General features: G+C 36.9%; 1 protein-coding gene across 5 annotated transcripts in view; it reads right to left on the reverse strand.

The window, feature by feature from the left end:
• The window catches only part of CD163 (CD163 molecule), a 34642-nt gene extending 13087 nt beyond the window's left edge, over nucleotides 1–21555 (reverse strand). For 2 of the 5 annotated variants that reach the window (XM_073020448.1, XM_073020449.1), the window contains exons 1-11: nucleotides 21247–21553; nucleotides 20075–20161; nucleotides 18714–19037; nucleotides 16465–16785; nucleotides 14416–14736; nucleotides 12696–13016; nucleotides 3278–3592; nucleotides 2864–3178; nucleotides 2402–2494; nucleotides 2007–2321; nucleotides 566–886 (exon numbers count right to left, since the gene is read on the reverse strand). In XM_073020448.1, the coding sequence (XP_072876549.1) occupies nucleotides 566–886; nucleotides 2007–2321; nucleotides 2402–2494; nucleotides 2864–3178; nucleotides 3278–3592; nucleotides 12696–13016; nucleotides 14416–14736; nucleotides 16465–16785; nucleotides 18714–19037; nucleotides 20075–20161; nucleotides 21247–21292 (2779 nt within the window). In that variant the 5' untranslated portion in view covers nucleotides 21293–21553. Of the gene's footprint in view, nucleotides 1–565; nucleotides 887–2006; nucleotides 2322–2401; nucleotides 2495–2863; nucleotides 3593–12695; nucleotides 13017–14415; nucleotides 14737–16464; nucleotides 16786–18713; nucleotides 19038–20074; nucleotides 20162–21246 lie in introns of all 5 variants that reach the window. The other 3 variants (XM_073020446.1, XM_073020447.1, XM_073020445.1) reach the window with 3 other exon arrangements.
• Between the last annotated feature and the right edge of the window lie 908 nt (nucleotides 21556–22463).

The following is a 22463-nucleotide window of genomic DNA, read 5'->3' on the forward strand; positions in this document are numbered from 1 at the left end:
GGAGAATCGCTTGAACCTGGAAGGCAGAGGTTGCAGTGAGCCAAGATCACACCATTGCATTCCAGCCTGGGGAACAAGAGCAAAACTCAGTCTCAAAAAAAAAAAAAACAAAAACAAAAACAAAAAAAATCTGTAGAATGTGGAAATACCTCAGAATTGATCTTTCTGATTTCTGACTGCTTTTCTCCTTATATTAGTGTAACAAGATAATATTTGAAAGAAAAATGGAAAGGTAAGGTAAACCATTCAACAGTCAAATATTAAATCACATATTCTCTCCTCCTCAGAGAAAGCAACTGAATAAATCTTTCAAGCCAACCATGAGGAGTATGATATTCTTTAGAATAATAAAAGCTGATCCTGAATATCTACAGGCCAAATTAAATAAAACCAATTACACCATCCAGGTAGAACAGATATTACCCACAAGTTACCCATTCTTGCTTAATTTGATCTAACAACTTAAGCCAGTGTGAGAATAGGAAAATAAAATCCAATGTCCCTTATCAGAAGATGATAGTGGGACTGCAGAATGGAATTTTCATATGGGTCAATGGATACTCACTGTCACATGTGATCCAGGTCTCCTCCGAGGGCCTGGCCAGTCTCTTCTCCCATGGAGATGATGGGCACTGCCACAGCGTGTCAGGTCCTTTTGGACACTGAACATTGTCCACCCACATGGGAATGGACATGGCCTTGTCTAAAGATGCAGAGTTGATTTTCCCTTTGTCTGCACAGCCCAGCTGCCTGCACACTACACCCACAGTGGTTTCAGACATGTTACTCCTGCCAACACTGCCCCAAGCTCCGTTGTAAAAAACTTCTAGACGCCCTGCACAGGCCTCTCTGCTGGCTTCACTGGTCAGTCTCAGAGACATGAACTCTGCAGTGAAACACAGAATTAGTAGTTTTGCATCTTTTCTGAAGATTCAGAGACTCCTTCCCTTTACCTTGATGTAAGAATGGCTTTAAAAATTGGTACAATAGTACAATATGTCAGTTACTAATAATTCGTTAGTAGCTTCTAGATGATTTCATAGATATTATTAAAATATTTTATTTATTCTATAAATGCATTATAGGTGTTTTAGTCTTAGGTTTTGGACTCAGAGACCTCTTCAGATTGCCCTCAATGATTCTAACAGACTTGCCAGAACTCAAAGGCTCAGAGCCTTTTTCAATTACATAGTTTGGATTTTTTCCCAAAAATATTCTTTTTTTTTTTTTTTTTTTTTTTTTTGCAGCTGTCTTTGATAGTTAAAATTGTTAGACACTCAGGCACTAAAATCAGTGTTCTGTGTACATCTCTCAAAATGACATAGTTCGTTTGCTGACACTTCACAGTTTTGCTATGCATGTCTTCTACCAGATTTATGTCATTAAAATAGGAATAAATCACTTCTGGGATACAGAGTTTTTCACTTCCTTGTTACTGAATCATAGTTCTGTTTCCCCCAATATATTATGAAATAGTACATTTTAAAATTTCAGAATGTTTTCTAAAACTCACCGTGTATACAAAGCAAGGGCAGTAACCTCACGCTAATTTTTGTTTCTATGACAAGTAAGTCTCATTTATCTGCCATGAAAAATTGCTTGGGCATGATAATTATCTTTTTTTCTGTAGAATGATGCAACATACGTATTTCTTCTTATCCCTTTAAATCTACTTGTTTATTAATACTGTAATTATCAAGGGTTGCCATTGGATCACTATCTAATATCCAGCCCAAAATATATTTATTAAAAACCTTCATTATGAACTTTGTTGTCATTTTCATGATATACAAGACCATTTCTGGTCTTTTCTCTTTACAATGTTACACTACCTTGCTCATGAAGTACCACCAGCACATCAAACCCAGACTTCTGTTGTCCTGACTCCCACAATAGTTCCTTTTGGACCTACTTTTCAGGAAAATCTTTAAGATTAATACCCCTCACTACCCTCTCTCAGTCCTTTCTCTATGTAATTGTGACCAGAGGTAATATGCATAATTTACCTGAGCAGATAACTCCTGCATCCTCCTTGTGCCTGCAGTTTTGCTGCCCCCAGCCATGTGAATGGCACTGCCAAATGCGGGATTCTTTTCCATTGCATTTCATCTCATCCAGCCAGATGGGCCCTGTTCCTTCTCCAAAATGAGCAGAACCAGTGGCATTAATGGCCTCTCCACAGCCCAGCTGTCTGCACACCACGTGGGCATCGCTCAGGTCCCAGCTGTCATCACAGATGGTGCCCCAGGAGCCCTCATGATAAATCTCTACTCTCCCAGCACAGCGACCTCCTCCATTTACCAAGCGAAGTTGACCACTCTCTGCAAAGAGAAATGAAAATATTAATAACAAGCATTCCGCTTGTTATTAATATTTTCATAGATTTGTCACAGAGTCTCACCTATGCAGGCCACAGCACTTTCTTCTGGAATGGTAGGCCTTGTTGGGCCCAGAGATGATGAATTGCACGAGGACAGTGTTTGGGACTGGTTTCCTGCAAACACCAAAGTACTCAGTCATACAAGATACAAAAGGTTAGGGGAGTCAGACGAAATGTTATATGAATGAGTTGAGGACAAACATAGCTTAGAGAGAGGGGAAGGTGGATGGTCAACAAGTTTGGAATAAATCAGGTGCTTTGAGATGGGCTTGGCACATAGTAAGCACTGGATAACTATAAAGTCCATCAAAATTAGGTTTGTTCACTCTCTGAAAGACAAATGAGGTTAATACTCTGAAGCATGAATTAGTATTCATTCCTTTCATGACCCTTCAAAATGGATCATTGCATTTCACTTTTGTTCTTCAACCCTATGTACACCTTCTCTTAAGACTCATCACTGGCTGCCCCTCATCCTCTTACCTGAGCAAATTACAGAGGCCACTTGCCCTGAAGGACATAGTGAAGCACCCAGAGCAGTTACAGGACAATCTCCCATGTGCTGCTCAGTCCCAGTGCAGTGAAACATATGCCTCCAGACCTGACCATTTCCTTTTCCAAAATGTGCTCCTCCTGGGGTAGAAAGGGCAACTCCACATTTAAGTTGTTGGCAAAGAACGTGGGCATCTTCTATGTCCCAGTGAGAGTTGCAGAGGGATCCCCAGGCATTAAGCGTTTTGAGCTCCACTCTGCCCTCACATGGGGTCTTGCCATTCACCAAGCGAATTTCTGTGTATCCTGGAAGGAGACAGGGCTTTAGAAAAAGACAGCTATGATTCCCTAACCCCATCCCTTTCACAGTATGAGAACCAATTAAAGATGTTTTCTGGGTCTTACTTGAGCAGACTACTCCAACATCCCTGCTGTGGCTACAAGTTCCTTCTGGGCGGGGTGCTACTGGGCAGAGTGAAAGATGGGACTCATGTCCCTCACACTGGAATTCTTCAGTCCAGATCTGTCCATTTCCCTCTCCAAAGTGAGCTCCCCCCAGGATAGAGACGACTGTGCCACACTGTAATTCCCTGCATAGAACGCTGGCAGCTTCCAGAGAGAAATCCGAATCACAGACGGAGCCCCATGTGTCACCATGCTTCACTTCAACGCGTCCAGAACAGGGAATGTCTCCTCCAACCAGTCTGGGTTCCCTGTGGGCTGAAAAATAAATATTATTTCAGTGACAGATAATATGATTCCCAGGTTTCCATTCATGATGAGGGTGAGGAAGGTGGTGTGAAGTGGGAAATGGAGACCAGGGTGCTCAGTGATTTCCTACACTTGTTTGTCTTGGCTTTTCTGCCTTGAGTTGGGTATGGATAATTCTAGTCCTCTCTATTCCTAGCTGAACTCATCCATCTGAGAGAATTCTGGGACTTCACCTTGCGCAGCCAACCATCCCCAGAGGCGATGATAACTCTGTTCTTCCAACATTTTGCTTACTTTATTCATAACAACATCAGAGACCACAAACAATGTGTATCTACTATCGCTATCTCTTAGTCTTGCACTCATTCCTGCATGCACTGCAATCTGGGGTCTGCTCAACCTTTTTGAATTGTTCTATGTAAAGCTTTTCAATATACTTCTCATTTTCAAAATGAACATCAGACTTCTTCCTTTTGACATCTGTTACGTTTGGTATACGTGACCCTTCTTTGTACCATTTTCTCCTCCATTCTTTCTGACACTGCTTTATCAAAACATTTCATGTATTCCTTGAGTCAAGGTTCTGTCCGTAACCTTCTCATCTGCTCAATGGACATGTCTCAACTGCCAATAAATATATTTTCATCTATACCTTTTTCTTTAATTTTAGATCCACAAACGTATCTGCTTAGACATGTGGAACTTAAAATATTCAAAGTTGAATGAATTATTGTATGACAAGCCCACTATATGCTTTATTTAATTAATGATATGCAGACCAAATTAGAATCACCTAAAATTGAACCACTACTTTATCTTACCACAAATAATGGTAATAATGATAGCAGTGAATATTAAGTGAGCATCTATTATATTATATATCTGGCATTCCAATAAGCATTTAACAAACATTATTTCATTTAATCCTTAAGATTGCCTTAGGAGACAATTGTTAATATCATTCTGATTTTACAGACAAGGAATCTGAAACATAGAGAGGTGAGATGTAGTAATTTGCTAAGGTAACACAACAAATTACTACAGAGTTAGTAAGAGGACATAATTTGAAGCCAGACAGTATATTCCAGAGCCTAAAGTGCTGACCCTCATGAAACATTACACATGTAGAAAACCACCATATCTCTTGGTCCTCCAGCATATTTCTTCTTCTGCATATTTATTGCTATTGCCGTAAAGTGATTTGTCATCATCTGTCATGCAGACCTCTACAATAGCTTCCTAAATTGTTTCCTTGCTTCTAAGTCTTTTTTCCAAGAAATTTATGCCATGATTATAAATATATTAATAAATTTCAAATATTTTCATGTGATGTTTTTTCTTTAGCTAACTTAATGTTTCCTTAAAATTTATGCAATGATCCCTTGCATACTTTCTTACGATTTCTGTAATAATCTTGCATGCAGTAATTAATCCAAAAGCATCAGTGTAACGACCTATGACATAACAACCTATAACGTTGTCTGACTATTTTAGGCATCTGATGATGGGTGGGTTAAAAAGGCTGCCACAGAGTTCAGTCTGTCAGTGAAGACAGATAATACTAAAAATCATCATCATCATCATATTAGCTAACATGTACTTATAGCTCACTGTGTAATTCCTGTGAGGTAGGCCCTATTACCACTCCCATTTTTCTTCTGAGCAAACTGCAGCACAAACAGCTTATACAAATTCCCTAATTTCATCCAGCTATTAAAATTAAGGAGAGGTGATAAACACTATTTCTTTAGTACACTTTAAAATAGTATGCTGTTACCTTAAAAGCTTTAATATCTATTATTTTATCAACCAAATTTGATGCTCCAGCCTAAAGATGCTTGGGCATGCCATAATTTTCATACTTCTGTGCCTCTGTAGAAACTTTTCTCTCTACTTAAAATGTATTTCCCTACCTTATGTACCTAGGAAAAAGCTACTTCTTTTCACAGCTATTCAATTTCTCAGTAACAGCCTTCTTCTCCACGAACACAGTTCACTACAAGATATACATATTTTAATAGTGACGAATCCAAAAATAGAAATATATATTAGACATAAAACTAACAAATAAAGGAGTCATCTGCTCTGTTTTAGACTATGTAGGAGAGAATACCATAGATCTAAACTGGATCTTGAAAAAAGGTGAGGAGTTTGCCAAATACAGAGTGGGTGAAACAACCTTTAAGGAATATACTCATTAAATAGCACGGTGTCACTGAAGAATTATAAGTAACTTACTGTAGCTGAAACTTAAAATATAAAGAAAAGACACACCAGAAATAACAAATGGGATTTATATTATGAAGATGCTCTTTGTCAAGTTAAGGAACACAACCATCAACATAAGTGAGTTTCTTTGAAAATACTCAGACACAATATAAAGTACTTAAGAAATACAAACTATTTCTTTTAACTCATTCTTTAAAAGAAATAAAGGAACTGGAAGCATTCCCCTTGAAAACTGGCACAAGACAGGGATGCCCTCTCTCACCACTCTTATTCAACATAGTTTTAGAAGTTCTGGCCACGGCAATCAAGCAAGAGAAAGAAATAAAGGGTATTCAATTAGGAAAAGAGGAAGTCAAATTGTCCCTGTTTGCAGGTGACATGATTGTATATTGAGAAAACCCCATCGTCTCAGTCCAAAATCTCCTTAAGCTCATAAGCAACTTCAGCAAAGTCTCAGGATACAAAATGAATGTGCAAAAATCACAAGCATTCCTATACACCAATAACAGACAAACAGAGAGACAAATCATGAGTGAACTCCCATTCACAATTGCTTCAAAGAGAATAAAATACTTAGGAATCCAACTTATAAGGGATGTGAACGACCTCCTCAAGGAGAACTACAAACCACTGCTCAATGAAATAAAAGAGGACCAAACAAATGGAAGAAAATTCCATGCTCATGGATAGGAAGAATCAATATCGTGAAAATGGCCATACTGCCCAAGGTAATTTATAGATTCAATGCCATCCCCATCAAGCTACCAAAGACTTTCCTTCACAGAATTGGAAAAAACTACTTTAAACTTCATATGGAACTAAAAAAGAGTCCGCATTGCCAAGACAATCCTAAGCCAAAAGAACAAAGCTGGAAGTAGCACACTACTGACTTCAAACTATACTAGAGGGCTACAGTAACCAAACCAGCATGGTACTGGTACCGAAACAGAGATATAGACCAATGGAACAGTGCAGAGCCCTCAGAAATAATACTACACATCTACAACCATCTGATCTTTAACAAACCTGACAAAAACAAGAAATGGAGAAAGGATTCCCTATTTAGTAAATGGTGCTAGGAAAACTGGCTAGCCATAAGTAGAAAGCTGAAACTGGATCCCTTCCTTACACCTTATACAAAAATTAATTCTAGATGGATTAGAGACTTAAATGTTAGACCTAAAACCATAAAAACTCTAAAAGAAAACCTGGGCAATACCATTCAGGACATAGGCATGGGCAAGGACTTCATGTCTAAAACACCAAAAGCAATGGCAACAAAAGTCAAAATTGACAAATGGGATCTAATTAAACTAAAGAGCTTCTGCACAGCGAAAGAAACTGTCATCAGATTGAACAGTCAACCTACAGAATGGGAGAAAATTTTTGCAATCTACTCATCTGACAAAGGGCTAATGTGCAGAACCTACAAAGAACTCAAACAAATTTACAAGAAATAAGCCCATCAAAAAGTGGGCAAAGGATATGAACAGACACTTCTCAAAAGAAGACATTTATGCAGCCAACAGACACATGAAAAAGTGCTCATCATCACTAGCCATCACAGAAATGCAAATCAAAACCACAATGAGATACCATCTCTCACCAGTTAGAATGGTGATCATTAAAAAGTCAGGAAACAATAGGTGCTGGAGAGGATGTGGAGAAACAGGAACACTTTTACACTCTTGGGACTGTAAACAGTTCAACCATTGTGGAAGACAGTGTGGTGATTCCTCAAGGATCTAGAACTAGAAATACCATTTGACCCAGCCATCCCATTACTGGGTATATACCCAAAGGATTATAAATCATGCTGCTATAAAGACACATGCACACGTATGTTTATTGCAGTACTATTCACAATAGCAAAGACTTGGAACCAACCCAAATGTCCATCAATGACAGACTAGATTAAGAAAATGTGACATATACACCATGGAGTACCATGCAGCCATAAAAAAGGATGAGTTCATGTCCTTTGTAGGGACATGGATTCAGCTGCAAACCATCATTCTCAGCAAACTATCGCAAGAACAGAAAACCAAACACTGCATGTTCTCACTCATAGGTGGGAATTGAACAATGAGATCACTTGGACACAGGAAGAGAAACATCACACACTGGGGCCTGTCGTGGGGTCGGGGGAGGGGTGAGGGATAGCATTAGGAGAAATACCTAATGTAAATGACGAGTTAATGGGTGCAGCACACCAACATGGCACATGTATACATATGTAACAAACCTGCACATTGTGCACATGTACCCTAGAACTTAAAGTATAAAAAATAAATAAAATTCAGTTGAAAATGAGGCCTTCTAAAGGTCTTAAGTCCTTTATAGATATCTGCTATCAAATATCAACAATTTTTGTAATCTCTTGATGTTACTATCACCATGATATAGAAACACTGTCAGCCCATGCCAATCTACATACTCTGATTTACTTTCATCTCTCATAAACCTTTCACCTGATACTAAAATGTCTTAGAAAATGTTTTGAATATGACCATATTCTGTACTACAGCAATATAGAATACCTCAGCATGTCAAAATTTCACCAATTATCCATTAAATCTGCACAAAGCAAATTCCTATCCAAATTTGAGATGAAAAACATGTTACTTTCTAAACATAGGTCAGAGTTTAAAGCAAACAACACCTCTACAACACAAATAATTTATGACCCTTGAGTGGGATGGTCTTTCATTTCTTCTTTTTGAATCTTTATTCAAGCATGAAATTTCTCTAAGATATCATTAACTAGTATTCATATGATCCCAACCCCTTTTGGACAGCCCTAAATCTTTAAGTAAAAGCAATTTCCTAGATCAAGTCAAATTCTGGTTTGTTGTAACTTCTTACTCTTTTGTTTGGATCCATCTTGAACAAAATAAATCAAAAGAAAACCAGTTAAAAAGAAACAAACAAAAAAACAAATATTTTGTTTTCTATTGTGAAAACTCATTAAGCAATTGAAAAAAAAGTCCCTTCTATAAATATCCTCTTGTCTTCTTTGTCCTAACATATTTGAGTCAGGGCAGAGGACAAATTCTCCTACTCAGAAAGTGACTTGGAGACTCCATCCTCAGCCTTTATTTCGTGAATCTGCTAGTAACATGCTAATCTATCCTATGGGTCACTCTGCTTGTATCATTACTCTTTAGACATGGTTAGAATATTGGAAATTTATCCCTTTAATTGATTTTTTTTCTGCTAAATCTCTGACTGTGTTTTTACATAAAAGCCATTAAGTAAATGTTTGCACCTGGATTTAGTGCCATTATCAACAACTTTTCCCCTGACATAGGTAACTGAATCTGTTTTCCTTTCTTTCTCTAGAAAGATGAATAGATCTACAAAGAGCTTTAACATAATTAGAGATATAATTAACTAGAATTGCTTCCTTTTGTTTAGTGATAAATAAAATATACAATTATGATTTAAAGAAGCATTAATGTATTTTCAACATCCAATGCTTTTCAGACTCTGAAGAAGTATAGATCATAATAATCTCAGAATTATTTCTCAATCCTAAGTTGAAATACAGCATAGCTCAGATGAACTGTTTCTTAAGGTCAGATGTCCTCTCTAGTACATATACAGACATCACAAACAAAATGTCTGAGATTCAAAGTAATTTTATGACCAAAATTTCCTAGACCTTTTTCTGTCAACAATTTATCTTAAATTGTTTCCAATTCTCCTGCTTAGTTGAATTCTTCTGGTTCTTTTCAGCTATATAGCCCTGTGTTATATAAAAGTTAAAGAATTTAAACAGATTATCAAATTTGTAGCTTGAATTTGGCAGGCACAGAGAAAGCATGTCCATTATTGAAAGAGACAGCAAGTCATCAGAGACAGTATCAGTATGTCATCATTGAAAGTATCAAGTAAATCAAGAAATAAAAGTATAAACTATATTACTAACAAAACATGTAAAAAGCTAAAAACCAAGGCCCCCAACATAAGTAGAAGAACTTCCAAAACCTAAAGAAATATAACAAAGGAGTTTGCAAAAGGAAATAAAAAGTGCACATGGCAAACAGCAAACAAAAATACAGCTCTGTAAAGTACGGAGCCCATCTTAAGTTGCAAATTTATATTATTTATGATTTCTATTATACACATCTGAATAGAATCCTGAATAATTTAGAACATGTTACCGTAAGTAAGGGATTCTAGTAATGCAACCTAAAATATGGGTGTGGTTGAATGGAGTCGATGGGCAGAATGGATTAATGACTCAGGTATGAGAGCCTAAAAAGCTAATGAGTCTTACACATGGTAAAATGTTTGGGCAAACCTCACTTTGAAAACAAAACCGTGTGCTCACTGATGCTTAAAAAATGCAGAATTTATTGGGCAAAGTACAAGAAACAAAACTACAAAAAAACAGAATATTTGCATGACGTGGATTCTTCTTGCCACTTTTAGCATTTACAAGAAAGATGAATTCAGACTACAGTAGTCAGAATGCAAGCAGAAATGGGAGGAGAAATATCAATTTTATAAGGTGGTATGGTCTGCCTGCAGGTGTTGTACATAGTTAATCAAGAGTCCCATAATTTGGAATTGAAAAATTGAAGATAAAACTCTAAGTATCCTGTCCCCCAAATTGAGATGGTGGTAAAACTATAGCCTTATCAGAAGATAAAACTGATGCTCCAGATACAAAGGCAATGAGTCCACTGGCAAAGATGGAATTTAGGTCTTGTCCTTCCTCCCAAACCCACAGTTCCAAATGGCCTTAAGACAGTGGTCAATAATTAAAGAGAAGGGCTGGTCATAGCATAGATCAAAGTATATTTATATGCTCTTGGACTATAGTTCCTTTCAGATGGCATTGGGTTATAAAGCAAGTAGACTAGAAGCTTAGTAACCTTGTAAAGAACTTTTTTGTTGAATTTGAGAGTAGCTGACATCAGCCCTTGATTAGTCAATCTTGAAAGTAATCCAAAGGTCCCTAAACCAGTATTAGCAGAAAGTGGATTGTGAAAGGTGTGCTGTCCTTAGATAGAGATACTCTCCAAACCAAACTTGGAGGTAACTGTGAAGAATAATGTGCCAGGAAGAACTACCCTGAGAGCAACATGGGGGCCCATGAAAGAGAGTGGACAGAAGACACCTTCTCAGAGGCCCACACGTCGTCTACTAGATTGGCTTTCCAAGGAACTCTCTGAGCTGTGGGGTGGCTCATCCTTCCTGTCCAGTAGCATTTGATAATCACTTCAGCAAATCTATTCTGGATGTTTCTTGGTGACAACAGAGACACCAAAACAGCCTTAAACTGCTTACCTATTTGACTAACTTTAAATGAGAAAAAGTAAACACTGTCTTTCTTTAGCCACTATTATTTGTTTCTCTTTTACATACAGCAGAACTGAATGCTAATCAATGTAAAATACAATTAATAAGAAAATATACAAACCATTATAAATTTAGAAGAAAAACCTACAACCTAAAATATTTATATTAGTAAAACAGAAGAAATAAAACTTAAGACTCAACTCAAGAAGTTAGGGGCCAAAATGAAATCAAACTTTAGGAAATCTGAAGAGAATTATTAGAAAGAAAAGTAAATTTTAATGAATTTGAAAGCAAATAAAGGTAATATTAATTTTTTAAAATCCAAATAATGATTTTCTAAAAAAATTTAGCTAAGAAAATGGCTAATCTTGTCAGGTAAAATAAATTAAAAGAATAAATGAATATACACGGTAATAAATACTAAGAAATGTTATAGACATGGAAGTAATTTCAGACAGCTCTTTAAATACCGATGTGAAATTTGATCAAGAAATTTTACTAAGTGAATACTTAAGGTACAAAACAATTTATACAACATGTCACCCTTTGGCTAATGAAAGCAAATGATAGTTATATATAGATTTGTTTGTATTTTCTTGTATTTACCTGAAATATCTCAAATAATATATAAATATTCCAACCACATAAGTTGACTGTGAGGAAAAGAATTGGATAGTAGTGGGGGAAGAGTTTACACTTTTTTCTTTTGAAGTTTAAACCATGTGATTATATTGCCAGGTCAAGAATATTTTCTAAAAAGTAATATAGCAATTCAAATTTACATCTTAAATGATTGCCTTTTTTTCAATTGGAGGATAATTTCCACTTAACTAGAGGTAAGCACCATTTGTAACATCAGGGAAATGCCCCTCGCTGCATGCCTAGGTTGGGAGGTATCTGGAGCCATACTGTTGGTTAGAGGACATGCAACACATACAAGTTTCCATTCTGTGAGGTCTCTACATGTTTAATGGTTTTCTTGTACACTGTGTTTTCTAAAGTCTTTCCGTTGCAGATTAAAAGTTACATTTACTTTAGAATTATTTTAAAAGCATCACTTTTCAACAAAGTTAGCATTTGTATAAATATAATTAGCATAAAATACTAAAGATTATCCACAAACCCAACCAGTTTACAACTCATTTTTGAGCTTTTTAAAGAGGTTGCAGTGAAATATCCACAGGTTTTCAAAAAAAAGACAATTCTTTCACAGTACAATAGAGGGAGCTGAAGGTTATGTCAGTTTATCCAACATGGTTATTTTTAAATCTTTTGGTGACATCCTGTGAAAGAAATATTGAATTCTCTTTTTTAAATTTTAATCCTCCTTAATCTCTTATACTTCTATTGATTTAAAAATTACTCAAAAACCAAAGTGAGCAAAACCCAAACACTTCTATCTAAAGTGCAATGTGAATTGTAAACTTATCTGTCTCTCCCAGTGGAATTTGTGTAGATATTTTCTGGTTTCTTGAGAATGATTTAGTCATAAGGACCAATGTTTCTTTTCAATGTCAAAGGCAGTACTGGAAATTTACACCCTTCTTCTTAACAAGTTGATTGAAAGTCATACCTGAGCAGGTAATTTTGGCTTCTTCATAGTGATCACAGGTAAGTCCACCCCATTGCCAGTTCTTGCAGTCCCAAAGAGAAGTTTCATTTCCGTTACAGCTACTTAGAAACAGCCACATGTTTGTTGCCTGGATTTTGGAGTATACTTGATAGGATGTTTTGAGTGCAGATCCACATCCCAGCTGCCTGCAAACCACATCAGCTTCTTTCAGTCCCCAGCCTCTGTCACACACCTTCCCTAACAGTCTCTGAATCTCCACCTCAACTGTCCCAGCACAGCGGCTGCCTCCACCTCTAAGTCTTAGCTCCAGATCTGATCCATCTGCAAAAGAAACACAAACTTAAACCATCGATACATATGGAGGTTAGCTTCCAGAGGATTTTTTTTTATCTTTTTTCTTCTCTGATACTGATACACTGGAAATTACAGCTTACTTATTTCCTGACTTTTTAAGAAACAATAAGATAGACCACAAATTTTTGTTAGAAATGGGACTGTAGTTTCAAGGGTTGATAAAAATTGTCAGTGGCAGAAAGATATGAGCAATTTTGCTTTAAAAGAGATTTCTCAAAAAGTGGGTGAAGGATATGAACAGATACTTCTGAAAAGAAGGCATTTATGTGGACAACAAACATATGAAAAATAGCTCATCATCACTGGTCATTAGAGAAATGCAAATCAAAACCACAATGAGATACCATCTCATCACAGTTAGAATCGCGATCATTAAAAAGTGTGGAAACAGATGTTGGCAAGGATGTGGAGAAATAGGAATGCTTTTATACTGTTTGGTGGGAGTGTAAATTAGTTCAACCATTATGGAAGACAGTGTGGTGATTCCTTAAGGATCTAGAACTAGAAATACCATTTGACCCAGCGATCCCATTACTGGGTATACACCCAAAGGATTATAAATCTTTCTACTATAAAGACACATGCACATGTATGTTTATTGCAGCACTATTCACAATAGCAAAGACTTGGAACCAACCCAAATGCCCATCAATAATAGACTGGATAAAGAACATGTGGTACACATACACCATGGAATACTACGCAGCCATAAAAAAGAATGAGTTTATGTCCCTTGAAGGGACACGGATGAAGCTACAAACCATCATCCTCAGCAAACTAACACAAGAACAGAAAACCAAACACCTCATGTTCTCACTCATAACTGGGAACTGAACAATGAGAACACATGGACACAGGAAAAGGAACATCACACACTGGGGCCTGTCAGGGGGTGGGGGGAAAGGGGAGGGAGAGCATTAGGACAAGTACCTAATGCATGGGGGGTTAAAACCTAGATGACAGGTTGATACGCGAAGCAGACCACCATGGCACATGTATACCCATGTAACAAACCTGCACATTAAACACATGTATCCCAGAACTTAAAGTTTAAAAAATAAGTAAATTTAAAATTTTACAAAGAGATTCCTATGAAATTTTGTCTCTCTGAGCTCCAGGTAGATTCTGAGTTTGAAGTGTGCTCCATAACAGTAGTCTGAGTAATTACTACAGAGAATGACGTCAGACAACTCTCCAAACTAGTTGAATAAAGAACATGTCAAAGATTACAAGTATAAAGGAATTCCCAGCAAGGAATCTACTAGGCATTTCTACTTCTTACATCTATTCCTACTCCTAAGGAGCATAGGACTTTCTCTTTCTGCTTTTCTTTTTGTTTAGTGTTTTGATTTTGGTTTTAACATACCAGAACATGTTACGCCAGCATCTTCATTGTGATTGCAATAATGCTTTCCCCATTCATGGTGTTTACATTGCCAGACCGCAGGTTCATGTCCCTGGCAAGAAACACTGTCAAGCCAGATGTGTCCAAATCCCTCACTGGCGTTAACTCGACCAATGGCGGTGATAGCAGTTGGACATCCCAGTTGCTTGCATGCCACAGCAGCATCATGACTGTCCCAGCCGTCATCACATATTGTCCCCCATTCTCCTTGGAATCTCACTTCTAATCTTCCTGAACATTCAGTGACTCCATCTACCAGTCTCAGGCTCAGATCTGCTCCCTCTGTAACAGAGATACACAACAGGTCTGCGATAAGGAAGTAAGAACATGAGACTATAAATAGCTGTACCTAAGATGAGTTAAGGAAAACGGGAGAGATGTAAGTGGAGACAGAGAAAACTGTGATGTACTGTACTAGCACTGGAAATCATTCAAGATGGAAGGAGGAGTGGATCAGGCAAGAAGATGGACATCTCAGTATAGACAGCATATATTACAGGAAGTGTTTCTAACAGGAGATCCAGGGACTGAATTTCATCTAGAGACCTGCTATTTGACCACCACAGAGTTCTTGTTAGAACTGTTTACTTTTTCTGGTTAATATATATTTGCACGTGTTTAACTGGCACCTGCATCCTTCAGTTTGCCTCCATACTTAGCAATCCCTTTTGCCTCTGACTGCATTCTCCATTGATACTACCTAGCCTGTGTTGTATACCTGAACCTGTTGTGTCCACTTCCTTAGTTTAAAAGCAGAGCAAAGAGAAAGGAGGCTTCAGTACTACAATTTTCACCTTCCCCAAATCAATATTCTTCAAAGAATAGATGTTGATTCTGAAGAATATTCTGTAATAAATTAAACTGGTTTTTTCCTCTGGCAGTTTCCATTTTCATTCTCACAATATTATTTATTGTGATTCCTCAGCATGTGCTAACTGGGGGCCTAGAGAAATTTTGATGGGTATAAGAGAATGGAAGGTATAGTCTGTGATTTTTCTACTCCAAATTCTTCACATTCTTCAGCTAACAAAACCTATCTTTCTTGTAGGAGTTCCATTCACTGTGGTTCAGGCTACAGTTGATCACGTTGTTCAACAAGAAAAAGCCTGTTCAAGACATGCAGAAACAGATAGAACCCAGATGACATTGTTCAAGAACCTGAATCCAACCATGCATGAGGCTAACTATACCCTCTGAATTTCCCAGTTTTGTGAGCCAGTATTCTGTTCGTTTTAAATGAGTTTGAATGGAAGTTCATTTATTTGCACAGAGAGAGAGAGAAAGAGAGAGAGAGAGAAAGAGAGAAAGAGAAAGAGACCTGGTGAAGATAGGGATTTTTTACTCTTATTTTCCTAAGTGTTCTCTGGGGTTCAAGACACACTCAATCTCCTTTTATACTAAGAATTCAACAGAAAAACGAAGAGTGGTTCTCTGCATACACAAACCATTGTACCTGCCCCCAGTCTGAGTATCAACGTGAAAGTCTCTAGACAGATACAATGTATATCTAGTATAAATAAAATTTTAATGGGAAACCAATATTGATTTTTAAAAAGTGATTTGCTTCTGTGAATTTGAAAAATGATTTGGGAAGGAGTGGGTTAATGAGGCTAATGAGGAGGCTTTTGTGGATTAGATGATAACTGGAGTGGTTTCGTCTTAAAACTTCATAGTGCAAAATTTCCTAGTAAAGCCCTTCCTTCCTTCCTTTTTCCCCTTTTTCTTTTCGGTCTCTCCCTTTCTTTATGGGCTTTTCCTAAACACTGTCTTCTTTTCTTATGACCTGGATCTCAGTTTCACTACACACCCTTCTTCCCTAACCTATTTCTCCTAATTTCAGGTAAGGTAAAAAGTCCACAGGTATCAGAACTGAAACCTGAAGTTAGGTTAAAATGTGGTGACAAAAGAAGCAGACTTCATTATGTTCTTAAGAGTTCAGGCTTTTAAGATTTATTACCCCTTTCTTTTGTCCTCTCCTGGAGAATAGAATGAGCCAAGATCAGTCCTTACTTGAGCAAATCACTCCAGCATCCTCAGCATGATCACAGTTATGCTTTCCCCATCCTTGATGTTTGCAGTTCCAGAGAGCTGACTCATTTCCGTTGCATATAAGATCATCAAACCAGATTGGTCCAGAGCCTTCTCCAAAATTAGCTGAACCAGAGAAACTGACAGCACTTCCACATTCAAGTTGTTTACAAACCACAGATGCATGATTGATGTTGAAGTTATCATCACACACTGTTCCCCACTGTCCTTGGAATTTGATCTCTATTCTTCCAGAACACATATTCCCTCCATTCGTCAGCCTCATTTCCAAATCGGATCCATCTGGAGCAGAGAAAAGACCAGAGTTCAGAAGTTACATTCATTTAGAAGTGATTTTAGAAAATAAGTTTCCTCTGGACACTTGGGATTTGATGTTGTCCTTAAAATGGTGCCTGATTTTGGATGTTGCCCAGCTCCACACAGTGGAGAATTTTAGTATGTTAAAATCTAGGAAGCAATTAGGATTTTTATCTGTATCTACTTACAAAGGAAAATATTTACAGATTAAAGTTTTTAAACTTTCTGTTTTGTTTTGTTTCCTTCCATTACTAGGATAGATGTAAATACTCTTTTTATATAGAAATAGATAAATTCGACTCAACTTATTTAAATTTGACTCCAGCTAAAGCTTTAGGTGTATAAATTTCAAAAAGCAAATTGATTAACTCCACTGGTAGTTATAAAACAACAGAAAATAAGGGCTAAAAGTACTACACTGATGTTTTAGCTAAACAGCCCGTTCTATAGACAGCAATAATTATGATAAGAGCCTGCTAAAATTTATGATAATTTTAAACTTTGCAGTAGATGTTACTTTTGTTATTCTCCATTTCACACCTCCCATAGTAGTTAAAAATAAGAGGAAAGAAGGAGGAGACAGAAGAGGAAGAGGAGAAAGAAGAAAGAGAACTGAGTCACCAAAAGAACCATGAGGATCTTCAGCACCTGTTACTTACCAAACAGTATGCCAGTAGTTTTACATGTATTGTATCATTGAGTCCTCAGAAACTGAAGTTTAAAGAGATTTGACAACTTGCACAAAATCATAGGATATTAGCTATGGAAAATTTATTTCAGCATTTTTCTAGATGCTACTGTGTTTTTCTCTTATCACATCACGATGCCTGGACAGAGATAAGTCCTTTCTATAGTCGGTCCTCTGGGAGAGAGAGAGGCTGGGAGGTGAGAGGGTTGCATAAAAAATTAATGAAACAGGCCAATCATAGTGGCTCACGCCTGTAATTCCAGCATTTTGGAAGGCCAAGTCAGGCAGATCACCTGAGGTCACGAGTTGGAGACCAGCTGGGCCAACATGGTGAAACACCGTCTCTACTAAAAATACAAAAATTAGCCAGGTGTGGTGGCAGGTGCCTATAATCCCAGCTACTCGGGAGGCTAAGGCAGGAGAATCACTTGAACCTGGGAGGTGGAGGTTACGGTGAGCCGAGATTGTACCATTGCACTCCAGGCTGGGGGACAAGAGTGAGACTTCGTTTCCAAAAAAAAGAATGAAACAAACAAGGAGAAATGGGGAGCCCAGGAATCTGAATTGGGTCAGAAATGTGCCCTTGGGATTTGCCAGCAGAATGTCCTGACACATGGCTTTCTCAGTTATTGTGGGGCCAATTGCAATAAAACATATGAAGATGTTTTGTAAATTAAAACCACAACGTAAATGAAATGAATAGCACTGCACACTGGATCAAGCAATTATACTTTCAAAGAATCCTTCCTACAACAAGAAATGATATATTAAAGCTAGAAATAGTTGATTTTTGTTCACTAAGTTGATTATCAGTTAATGGACAAAAGGGTAATAATTTGTGGGTCAACACATCAAAACAAGTCACTGGGAAAGAGAAAAAGGAAATAACTTAGATGTCATGATATTTTTATGATATAGGAATAGTAGGTTACATTAAGCTTACTGAATATAAAATTTAAGCCACCACTTTTTGGCTTTTTGGCTAAGATCACGTATAAAATTGAAGCCAGTCACTTCCTCATTAATCACAGTGTTCAGAATTATTTTCATTTAAAAAAAAAAATGCCCTTGTGTTTTGTGGTTTTCTAGCAATGGATTGAGTACTTTTATGTAGGAGGAACTAGATTGCTTACAGGAAAGTGGCTTATTCTAGGTTTTAACCCATCTGCATATTTCTTCCCCACCAAGGATTTTGTGTTGAGGCTTTGACTAATGCAAGTCTTACCTGAGCAAGTCACTCCAGCATCTTGTTGGTGAGTACAGTTACTATGCTTTCCCCATCCATCATGTTTGCAGTCCCAAAGAGCTGACTCATTCCCACGACAAGAAACATGATCCATCCAAATGCGTCCAGAACCTGCACTGGAATTAGCCCATCCAGTGGCTTTGATAGCAGTTGGACATCCCAGCTGGTTACAAATCACAGAGACTGCTTCCATGCTCCAGCCATTATTACACACCGTTCCCCACTCCTCCTGGATTTTCACTTCCACTCTCCCACTACACTTGTTTTCACCATCCACTAGCCTCAGCTCCTTGGTTGTTCCTCCTGCAACAATGGATTAAGACAGTCACTGGCCAAGGTCACAAAAAGCAGGTAAAAAATTATTTTTTACATAAATTATTTATCCTTCAAACTCAGATTTGAGAACCATCCCAGTTCTATACATAGTAAAATAGAAGAACGTTATTTCACAGTCATTCAAATATAAGTATCAGTATCACTGGTTTCAAATTAAGCAGTGCTATATAACCAGTAAAGGCAAGTAACACAATAATGTTTAATAGCTTTATTTTATGGTTGAAGAGTCTTAATAGTGGCAATTTATATAATTTCCATGAAGCGTTTTCAAGTTAAATAAGATTCTACAAAACGTTATGGGAATGAACTTTTTACATTTCTCCAAAACCGTAAGGTCGATAGAAAGAAGGCTAATAGAAAATTTATGAAGATGAAAAGACTAGTTGTAAGAAATTTAACCCTTATTTCATACAAATATGTAAAATAGCATAAATCTTAAAAACACTAGACTGAAACTTATCTACTTAAATAAAAATTAAGATGGATATATTTTCCTGCTATTTTCTACCATAAAATAAACCTGTTTGTACTCTCTTCCCACCCCCAGATGATAGATGATCTCAGCTGCCTCCTTGGCATTATTTTAGCTTTATTTAGGAATCCAGTGGTCCCACCAACCAGGCATCTCTCAATACATTTTTAGATAAATTTTGGCATTTGAATTTACTAATGTGTTTCCCAAATTCACTTTTGTTCTAATGATTCTGAAGTTTCTCCTCCTTTGTATTCTTTCCTATTTTTTAGCTCAACATTATTTCTAATCTTTAAGTAAAATTCATCTTTCTGCTGTGAGTTTATTTTATTTGGTGAGGAACCATGCTAATATTTTGGTGTCGCATGATTAGATTTTTATTGTGTGCTTTTAATAATATCTGATCCTTTGAATACATGGAGCATGTCACCTAGTTTTTAGATGCTACTCAGCCTTCAGAAAAATTGTTTGCTTTTTAACTGTTCTTGTCAGAGTGGGTGAAGGCTGTAAGTAAATTTGACAGAGTACTCACCAAGAGAACTGGTGACAAAACAGGCACGGAGAAGTAAGACCACAGCAATAGTGAAGGGACTCAAGTTGACAAAATGTCTTCTGACGTCTGTGAAAAAAAAAAAGAGGGCAAAAGTAGCATCTTCCCAAAAAAAGACTTTGGAGAAGATAGACGGTTTCAGAGGTTAATTAACAAAGAAGGTCAAACCAAGACAGAAAACCCTTCCTTTTAAATTGCAAGGGGAGCAGGAAACATTCATACCCAGGCTCATATAGTTTCAGTGAAATAGCTTTGAAAATGTTCATGTTTATAGGCAACCTAGAGGTGAGGGAATAGAAGAAGGTTGGTGGTAGAAATGAGAATTGCAAGGGCAACCCTTAAAACCTGGAAAATGAGAACATCAATGAAACTTATAGTAGACAATTCTCCCAGCAGGCACAGGGAAGGTATCCTGAGATTTCTCTATTCCCTAATCACCTCGATATTCAATTACAGATGCTCCCATCTTCAAGACTACCTGAGCCGCACTGATAGAGGATAAGTTCCATGAGTAAATGAATTATATCTATTATGTTCACCATAATTTCACCAGTACCTGGCTTGATGCTTGCCAAATAGTAGCTAGCTGAACAATACCTTGATGGAATAAAGTGACGATATTCATATCTGAAAAGCTCAAATATTAAATCTTGTCATCTTTACCCATATCATTATCACATAATACACTCTTTAATGCTGTTATTACTCTCATATCTTCTCATTACTCTAACCCAACACTAATTTAAAACTAAAACTGCTAAATGATTTTAACATGTCCAAATAACTCTTGAAATAGATAACTCACTTATCAGAGTAGATAATCTTCTTTATGTAATTAACTCTCTATCCATATTCATTTCTGCGTATTCCATCTTTTCTAACAACTATTTTTTCATACTCAATACATTTCAGTTAACTTTAGTTCCTGACTTAATTTCACCTCAGCAGTTTTACAAAATTAATGCCAACTCTGATTCCTATATCACATCTTCAATTTTGAATCTATGGCAGATCAAAGATGCTGCCATATAAGCCTATGTCGTTTTTCCACTGCTTACTCTCCTCATGCCAATCACTTTTAAATCACATCCATTGACTGTCATAATAATATACCCTATTAAAGGGGAAATGTAGAATAAATGAGAAGCTTTTACCAGCAGATCCAGAGTCTTCAAGTAGCACCATTCTGAGTTTGTTCATTCCAAAGTTTTATAACTTCAATGATTCTTAAATCTTCTTGTATTATTCCGTAGAAATGTTCTTCTAAAGAAAAGGACTAAGAATTCTAAAAATCACTTCACTCTCATGAAAATGAAAAGGCTACATACGGAGGCGGAGTCAACCCAAAAAGGGAAGTCATTGAAAGAGCTGAGGTTCCATTTCATACTCATGTTTTCTTCAATATGGGACATGAAACAACCAAAGGAAATTGGGAAACACTTCCCACAGATTTCGAAAAATTAGAGGAAATACTAACTCATATGCTGCTGTTGCTGAATTAAATATTTTACATTTTTGAACTTCATTTTGGACAAATATATGAGACACAAAAAGGTACTGTCATGTAGAAAAATTATGTAAAAAAAACTAAAGCAAAACAGGTAAAACATAATTAAATAATTAATGTTTTATTATATCCACTTTTAATTTTATTTCCATAATCAAATGTGTCTAATGAGTAATTTTGTGTAAGTTGTTGAGACACAGCATTTGTCATTTCTTTTCTAATGGGATGAAGTACACCAAGAGAATTAGCCATGACTATTACTGATATTACAAATGGTGAAACAAAAATTAGCAAAACATGCTTTTAGCTCTATATAACTCAGATTCAAGTAAGAGAAACACATATGATAACGACAACGAACATAAAGTTAAAGTGCGGGGGTAAAAATAATGGATGAAGTAGTCCTATCTATTGAGAGAAAGGAATGAACAGTCAGAAAACTCTTTTCTCTGAGGAAAGGCTTAAATTGTGTCCTAAAAGATGAGAAAAACATTGCCAAAGGGACAAATGATAAAGGAGTTTAAGGCATAAGAAATAGCACATACAAATGAATATTTATATATAAAAACATATCAGCTCGAAATAACTACTAACAGTTCATCATACTGTCAGGTGTTAGTGATGGGCCTGAAATGGGGAATTAAAGTAGCACCTCCAGCCTTCCAAAGAAACATTCACTAGAACCCAGTCAACAAAGGCACCCTGCTTTCTTCCATTTCTTGGGCATGCCAAATCTCTCCCTGCCTCATGGTATGTCATACATATTGTTCCTTCTGTGTTTACTGCCTCCCTACCAGTACCTTTCTCTAAGATAATTCTTACTCACGTATACTTTATTTCTCAGTTAATCATCCCTTCATTAGG

This window comes from Chlorocebus sabaeus, chromosome 11, assembly GCF_047675955.1.
Source record: "Chlorocebus sabaeus isolate Y175 chromosome 11, mChlSab1.0.hap1, whole genome shotgun sequence".
In the NCBI taxonomy this organism is placed as follows: domain Eukaryota; kingdom Metazoa; phylum Chordata; class Mammalia; order Primates; family Cercopithecidae; genus Chlorocebus; species Chlorocebus sabaeus.